Source organism: Gordionus sp. m RMFG-2023, chromosome 3 (genome assembly GCF_954871325.1).
Source record: "Gordionus sp. m RMFG-2023 chromosome 3, tfGorSpeb1-WG-v2, whole genome shotgun sequence".
Classification (NCBI taxonomy): Eukaryota; Metazoa; Nematomorpha; class Gordioida; order Chordodea; family Parachordodidae; genus Gordionus; species Gordionus sp. m RMFG-2023.
Window position 1 is genome coordinate 3,820,213 of NC_088777.1, and position 9,116 is coordinate 3,829,328.

Consider the following 9,116-nt stretch of genomic DNA (forward strand, 5'->3'; position numbering starts at 1 on the left):
TGTTTGTATTTGTTGAAATATTATATTCGTATTATTTTGTTTTAGATGTGGCGGAAAAATTATAAAAATCACATGAAAAATAATGATAAACATTTTTAAAAAAAATATTGGTTTAAATTTGATTTTGTAAATGGGAACAAATAGTTATAAAATTTGATTTGTAAAATATGACATTTAGAAATATACAGTTTGATAATGAATTCGGATTTCGTTAAATTAATTTTTTTACTAAAGAAAATATTCGAATATTGACACAAAAAAATTAGGCCTTGAAATATTAACGATTGTAAAAAGGTGTAAATTAGAGTTTTGCAGGGTTCGGCTGGTCCGATTAATAAAATGTAGGCCCCGCCCGTGTATACAATTTCTTCTTTTTTTTTTTGCCCGATTGAATTTCAACAATTTAAAATATGAATTTTTTAAAAAATAATAAGAATTATTTTAAAAATAAAGCAGGAAGTGGCAAATGTATATATTTTCTTAATAAATGGAATATATAGTCAATCATTAGATACAAGATAAAATTTATGACACAGCGGGCTAAGATTGATTTCGGAGAAATCTTAATATATATGTAATAAATAGAGTTTTAATATTAAAAAAAAATTTTTTTTTTCTCTAGGAGGTAATTTCCTGGCACATTTTTTTTATTTTTTTATTAAGTAAATATATTATTGTTTTTTATTAAAAAAAAATTTTAAATATAATATGTATAAAATGCAAAGTAAATAGTATATAAATTTTAACTTTAAATAATATTTTGATAATGCTGATTATACATGACGTGCGTTTTTTTTTCTTCTTCAAAATTTAAGGAACGTAAATAATTTTCATTTAAATATTTTGAAATTATATTACTTCCCAGAAAATTTTAAATTTCTTTTTCTGGAATAAAATTTGGAAAATTAATAGAATACATTTTATCATAATATTAAAAATTCTTCGGCTTTATACTTGTATTTAATAAAATAAATTTTCCCGATAATTAAAAAAAAAATATAAGCGTAATGAAGATGGGTAATTGGATGATTATTCTTTTATCATTCATGAGTTTGCTGAAAGAGTTTAGCTTTGATGATATTGATCGTAAATTCATGGTACGTCAAATCAAGTTTTCGAGTTATTTATCCAACTTTCCTCAAATTGAAGAATCACCCAACTATGTATTTTCTCCTGTAAATTTGGAAATAGCTTTGAGTATACTAAACATGGGATCCAAGAAGTGCGCTGTATCTATCCAAGGCTTATCGAAAAAATTTCAATACTTTAAAATCTCTAATATGCTTAAAGCTTTAAAAGGAAAGAAACAGGATGGAAATTTGACCCTAAAGATGAATAATGACATATATGCCAAAGCGAATATGGAATTAAATTTGGAATATGTGAAAAATGTCAGTAAATTTTTCGATGCCTCTGTAGAATCGGTAGATTTTCAAAGAGATTTGAAAAGCGTAATAAATAAGATTAACGAAAAAGTATCAAAAAATACGAATGGATTGATAAAGGATTTAATCAAGTCTGACCAAGTAGATCCCAGCACCCAACTCATGTCTGTAAATTCTCTTTATTTCAAAGGCCTGTGGAAGCAACCTTTTGATAAGTATATAATATTAAAAAAATATCGCAATTTTATCATGAAATCCATTAGTTATATAAAGAATATTTTATATAATATTGACATTTTTTAATAAAATTTTTTTTATAAATGATTACTCAAACATTAGGAAAATGGTAAATATGCCTTTTAGGGATAAATCGGGATTTAACCTAAGCATTCCTATGTTGAGAGGCAAGGATATGAGTCTATTAATAAGTGGTGTCAATTCTTTAAAGGCTCGAATTATTGTCAAGGATTATATTGACGAAGATTTCAAACTGGTTTTAGTGCAGCCTTATTCGAATATCTCATTATCTATGGTTGAGAAAAATATTATTAGATATCCAAAGAAATTCGTAGATGGAATAGCGAATGCATCTGAAATTATAGGATTTCTTTACATGCCAAATTTTGATGAAGAATTTGAGGTCCCAATCTTAGATATGTTAGCCAAAGATCTCATATGTTGGAAAAAGTAATACCTTTATATTTATATATTCTAATACGATATATTTATCTAATAAAAGTTTTCTCAATCATAGATATGAATGCTAATTTTAAAACAACTTAATTATATGATTTTAATTTGTACAATTTAATTAGGGGTGGTATGGACAATATAGAAAAGGGTTCACATTTGGATCTAACTCAGATAAATCATAAAGTTAAATTGGAAATAACTGCTGAAGGCTCTAAAGGTGCTGCCGTGGTACAGTCTAGCATAATAGGTCGTAGTCTTCAGCTCCCGCCTATAATTAGAATGAACAGTCCTTTCTTGTTTTTTATAGTTCGTATAGATGGTTCCATATTGTTCAGAGGTCGATACTCGTCTCCAAATAATAGGAAATTAATGCCAGTTTTGCACCGATAAATATCTATCATGTATGTTTTTCCATTGGGGATTTTCCAATTATATTAAAAATGTATCCTTTCTATATGTTATATAATCTAAAATGTCAAAACATTGCGATTTACAATTATACCTCTGATTAATGTAAAATGGGTAAAATAAAAGAAATATATTATAGATTTACAATTTTATAATATTATATTAAAATTGATAAAATGGCTACAGGTATTAGATGTGTTCCTTACTCCTATTTTTTACGTGGATGTCAATTCGCACCCTCGTAACTCTTCTATTTTTTTGCTGAAACCGAACTCGTACCATTTTTAAAAGCAGATGGTACCTGGTATCAAAAATAAATTCAAATTTTTTTAAAAAATAGTAAATTTAATGATAAATATTCAACAAAAAAGTAAATAAATGGAGGTTTTTTTTTTCGTGGAATCATTTTTCTTTAGCATTTTTCAAAATTTGTCTTTTTTTGCGTCCATTTTATAGATAAAATTTTATTATAAATGATAATTTAATTTGCTATAAATAATAACATAATGGGGATATGCTGTTTATCTCATTTTTATATCAATTTTGGAAAGTAAAATATTTGGACAAATACTTACAAATCGTAATATAAAAAGTATATTTTCTAAATACTTCAATTTAATCAAACTAAGATGCAAATCAATAATTAATTTAGGTCTACATAGAACATTCCCTTTCTTTTTTTTTAATTAACATATTGTCAAATTTGTCCAGAAATCTTAAAGAGGATATTTTAAAACATATTATGATTATTCAAAAATTTTAAATTAAAATACAAAATAATTTATAAATCTCTTGCCAGTAAATTAATGTTTTAATAAGTGATTATTAGATTTATAAAATAAGAATAAGTACTTTAAAACATAATTTAATCATATCATTCCCATATGCAAAATCTATAGTTTAAATACCCTCAAAATGGCGGCATCCACACTGCTTTTTTAAATATAAGAGAAGTGGAATAGCAGCCTTAGAGTTCAATATTTTAAATTTTGTTAAAAATTATAGTTTTCATTTTTATCATGTCCAAATTTAAGTGGGAAATCCGTATTTAATATAATATTAGCCAAAAACCAATTTCCTTCCTAATACTATTTTTTAAAAAAGCTTATTTTTTGCGATATTTTAATTCTTTGGAATATTGATACAGTTTCTTGAAGTATCTTTCTCATTGAACTACGCGAATATTTAAATAATTTACTAAAGAATTAGCGATAATTCATTTTAATTTTCCTATTCATAATTGCATTCTTAATTTGATTTGCTTGGTGTAATGTAAATAAAGGACTTTATAATTAGATTTGTATGATAAACTAAATAATTTGTCTTATAATTTACAATAAAGATACTAAAATAAGGCCATCTCCTGGAAATAATCCGGCTTAATGAAAACTGATCTTGGCTTATTTGGAGTTTTTTTATTCATTAGAAAATATTTCAAATTTCGTTCGATCATAATAATATGTAATTAATTTCTATATATATAATATTTGTAAAAGATAAGACATGATAAATAAATATAAGACCTTTAAGAAAATATAAATTGACCTTTAAGAAAATATAAATTTCATGAGTAACAAGGAAGCCTCTTATTCGTGTTAAGACGAAAATCTAATAGTATACCTACCCACATTATTTAATCTATCTTACTGCAATAAATATTTTTATATTTTGTTATAATATTTTATTATAATATTTTATTATAATATTTTATTATAATATTTTATTATAATATTTTATTATAATATTTTATTATAATATTTTATTATAATATTTTATTATAATATTTTATTATAATATTTTATTATAATATTTTATTATAATATTTTATTATAATATTTTATTATAATATTTAATTTTAAATTATTATTTCCATTTATTCAACTAATCAAGCTGAATAAAATGATAGGTCGAGATATAGCAAGAAGCACTATATTAGTTTTCTTTTTAAAAGATTCTATCCTTTCCATTTATTTGCCCAAAAATAAAATATTTTTATGACAAAACTAGAACACTCATTCTAAAACTTATATATCAATCATTTGGGCTACCTCCAATTTTCAAAAGTTAGCTTAAAAAAAAATTTCTTCGAAATTAAAATTATAATTTATGCTTGTTCTAATAAATTGAATGTTTAACTTTTTCCTGTAAATTTTTAAACTAGCAAAAAAAAAAATATAAGATTTTTTTAATATCAGAAAAATCGATCAAAAGCCGATTACTGCTAAAATTCTTTTAATATTATTCATTTTAAATATATAGATAGACTCTTGCGAATTAGGGTATGTATATCCCACCTAAATATGGGGATCTTTTTTTATGAACTTGCACTTCCACCATTCTTTTCCAGTGAGAAATGTATCCCACCGCAATTTACTCCTTCAACCTATTCATGCCAACAATTTTATATAATTATATATATATAAGGTGTAAGCACGCCTATTTTTTTAAAATAAATATTACGTCTTCTTGAATATTTTAATAGTGTAAGCAATATGTTTTCACAAAATGCCTGATAAATATAGTCGGCCACTTTGTTATTGTGTAAATCAAAATTTTTTTTTTATTTACCTTAGGCGCGTGTTGGATAATAATTACAAGCATGCATTACAACATCCCATTTGCAGTTATTAGGAAGATTGTTGCATATTTTCGTAATACAATCGCACATCGCGGCTATACAAATCTAGTAAATTGGAAGAAATAAATTTTTAAACGTATTAACGAAATTAAGGGATAATCTATAGAAATAAAATTTTCAGAAATGTCGATTAATTTATAATTTTATTGCTCCAAAAACATTTCATTTCTCATAAAGACAATAATATTTCAGAATCCAATTTTAAATTTTTGAAGACATGATTGAATGATATCAACGATTAAGTTTAGGAATATTGTTATAAATTGAAGGTAGGTGATAAATAAATGATTTAATGCAGAATTACCCATCTCAAGTCTTATTCAGCCCTTATAGATCCTGATTATTTAAAATTTGGTCATGGTCTAAGTTTACATAATAATTTATTAATTCTTTAAGGTCCGACATTTCTAAAATTTGGCTAGCAAGAATAATTTTAATGCAAATGGCTTCATCGGGAAAGGAAAAATCTTTTATAGTTCGTTGTTCGAGATTTTAAAAATTATTTAATGCTTATGGCCGCGTAGCTTCAGCTATCGAAATATATAAACCTTTAAAGTTATTATTCTGCTTTAGTGCCCATTAAGTTAATGGTAAACAGACTTAGGGGGTATGGGAGCACAATGAGAAGGCCTATGAACTACATAGGAAATAAAGTTGAAAGTTTGGAAGTGATGAGCAAACGTAAAAGAGGAAAACTTTAATGGGGCCATAAAGTTAGAGCCAATATAAAGAAGTATAAATTAGATAAAAGAGATTGTACGAATAACATAAAGTGGAGAGAGATGTTGAAGGAGATTACCACCAGAAAAGTAGAAAGCTAAAGAGAGAAAATTTTTTTTATTAAAATACAGAGTTGTTAAAAGATACTTTTTAAATGGATCTAGATACAGATACAGATACATAGTCTCAAAAGTTATCTAGATACAGATACAGATACAGCGTCTAAAAAGTTATCAAGATACAGATACAATTTTTAAATGTATCTGTATACAGATACATTTTTTATTATGCTCTTATAGGTTTGCATAAACCTAAATTAATATTATATTGTGAAAATTCATGAAATGAGCTAAAAAATTTATTGACGCGATATTACATTTATCAGAATATAACTAAAATAATGATTTTAATATAATATATGATAATATATGATTAAATAATTATAAATAATTATTAGATTTCAGTAATAAAACATTTTCAAAATTTTGATCATTTAGGCATCCTCGTTTATCTGTAAAGACATTTTTAGCAACACTAAATAGTCTTTCCACAGGGGCGCTTGAAGGAATTGTAGTGTTATATTTAATAAATAACAATTTTATATCAGGGTATTCTTTAAAAATGCTAAAATCTCTACATTCATTTTTGAAAAAATTATTTAAAATTTGTTGATTATCAAAATTTAAATCATTATTAGAAATTATATCTGCTGTAGGGTACTGAAAAAAATCTGAAATTAAATTATTTGTTTTTTTTTGGCAGGTTATTTGCTTGCAGTCAGTTGATGACTTTGATAATTCACCAGCTAATCTTTGTATTAATTGTTTTCTTTTATTAAGATTTTCTTCCATTTGCAACCATGTCCAATCAAGTTTAAAAAAAGGGTGGAGCATGGTTGCTATAATATTATCATCTTCAAATAAGGTCACAATAAACCTAGAATTATTAAATATTTTTAATTTATTATATTAATTTACCTATCCTCAATCCCTTTAAGTAAGGCATCTAAGAGTGGTAAACAGAATCTCAGGTTCATTTCTTTAAAATTCTTTAATTTGATAATAAGTTGTGAAATAGTTGCACAGTAATAAGCTGTGTACATATACTTATCTCCCTGCAAAATATCAAGGGAATTAGCTATTGGCTTCATTAGCTAATTTAAAATAATGCTATATATATAAATATTATTTATAACTTACTAAACAATATTCATGAATAAAATCACATTCATTAGGTAAAAACCTAGGTAGTTTTATTCCATCACATATCTTGTCTACTTTGTCAGATTTATCTTTTATAATTTCTGACATTAATTGTAAGGCATTATAGGTGGAGTTCCATCTAGTTATATTAGGACATATAAAATAACGACCAATATATTCCTTAATAATCTCAGATGAAATAGGAGACTTATTTTGCCTATTCCATATATTTTGGCATTTAAGTAGTGTTGTGCTATATATCTAATGAAGAAAATATTACTTATTTAATTAAAATTAGTTTTACCCTCTGATATTGTTTACACTGCATGGCTCTATTGGCATCCACAGTGGCTATAAGATTCAATGTGTGACTGGCACAACATTGGTGATGAGGTAAACTAAATGATTCTGATAATTCAGAATCCTGTGCAGTATTATAAAGATTTGATATAGAAATTGGCACAACTGCTTCATCTTCCAGATCATCAATTGATTCACTTGTATTATTTTCAATTGGCTTGAAAACTCTTTAATAAATTAAGTAATCAATCATATATTATGTTTATATTTATTTATAATAAAATAAACCTAAAACATTTTTTAAAATTTTTGGCATTATCTGTAATGGTCTTTGAAATTTTATTTTGAATGCAATAATCCTTAGCTATATCTTGTAAATTTTTTGCTATTTTATCATATGTATGACTACCAGTCATTCTTTTACAAGCCAACGCTACATTTTTTCTTTCCAAACTTATTGGATTTATATAATGAGCGGTTACTCCTATATATGAACTAGAAATTAAAATTTATTAAAATTGCTGAATTAATTATTCTTAATTAATTATTATACAAATTGAAATGTTAACTATACCGGCGATAGGCACTCCAACAATCTGCTGTTGTGCATATTAATGATGGTTCTATAAGACTTTTAATTATTTCTTTCTTTTCATTTTCCCATCTTTGGGAAATTCTACCAACAACTGTCTGTCGGCAAATTATATTTTTGTGTGGAGCCAAAGTGTTGATCATTTTTTTAAAAGAAGGATTTTCAACAATTGAAAATGGCTGCATGCCATCTATAATAAAAGCAATAATTAAATCATCTAAAGTGCCTTGAGTTAAAGTCAAAGGTCTTTTAGCAAAAATATTGATGGAGGATGAGCCTTGTCCAGTATTTTCTTTGGTAGTTTTATTTTCCTTCCCCTTTTTTATTTTTGTTAACAAGGTTGGATGTTTTCTCTTAAAATTTAAATTAGAATTTTAAATATATAATATCTATACCCTTATGTGCTTCAAGATATTGCACGTTGAAGTCTTACTGACGGATATTTTTGTATTTTTAGGTAGACACGGCAAACATTTTACCATTAGAGAATTGTTTTCTTTGTTTTGAGATATTATTTTAAAATATTCTCTATAAATTGGCCATGGTAAAGCAATAGAACTTGTTGCTTCCTCTTCTTCATCGATATAGATCTAAATAAATATATAAACTTAAAAATTTAGTTATAAAATAAAATTTACCATTTCCATATTGTAATATTAAAATTTGTATGGTTTATTGATAAACTCGGAAATAATATTTAAATTAATGAATATTTATATATATTTTTTATATATAAGTTTTAATATTTTATGTATATATAATTCTTTATTATAATATTAATAAATATTAATATATAATATATATATATATATATTTATTTCATAAGCTCATATGAAATAAAATAAATTTTACAGTCAAATATTTTTATTTATAATAAAAAAAGGGGTATATAAAATGTATCTGAAAAAGTATCTAAAAACAGATACAGATACCTCTAAAATAATATCTAGATACAGATATCTTTCTAAAAAATCTATCTAGATACAGATACAGATACTACATTTTTATATCTAGATACAGTATCTAGATACTTGTATCTAGATACTTTAACAACTCTGTTAAAATATAATAAAGCTAGTTATGTCAATACAAGATAAACCATATATAAAATAGTAAAACTTTGGCCAAAAAACATTGATTATTATGGTTTATATAAATGTTAATCTTTAAAAAATAAT

The 9,116-nt window shown here is 24.7% G+C and overlaps 1 protein-coding gene across 1 annotated transcript; it reads left to right on the forward strand.

Annotated features, from left to right (window-relative positions):
- The first annotated feature begins 1,007 nt into the window (after positions 1–1,007).
- Positions 1,008–2,468, forward strand: LOC135926088 (serpin B6-like). Its single transcript, XM_065461767.1, has 3 exons — positions 1,008–1,600; positions 1,725–2,072; positions 2,201–2,468. The coding sequence occupies exons 1-3, from the start codon at positions 1,008–1,010 to the stop codon at positions 2,466–2,468; spliced, it is 1,209 nt and encodes a 402-aa protein (XP_065317839.1).
- Positions 2,469–9,116: the final 6,648 nt, after the last annotated feature.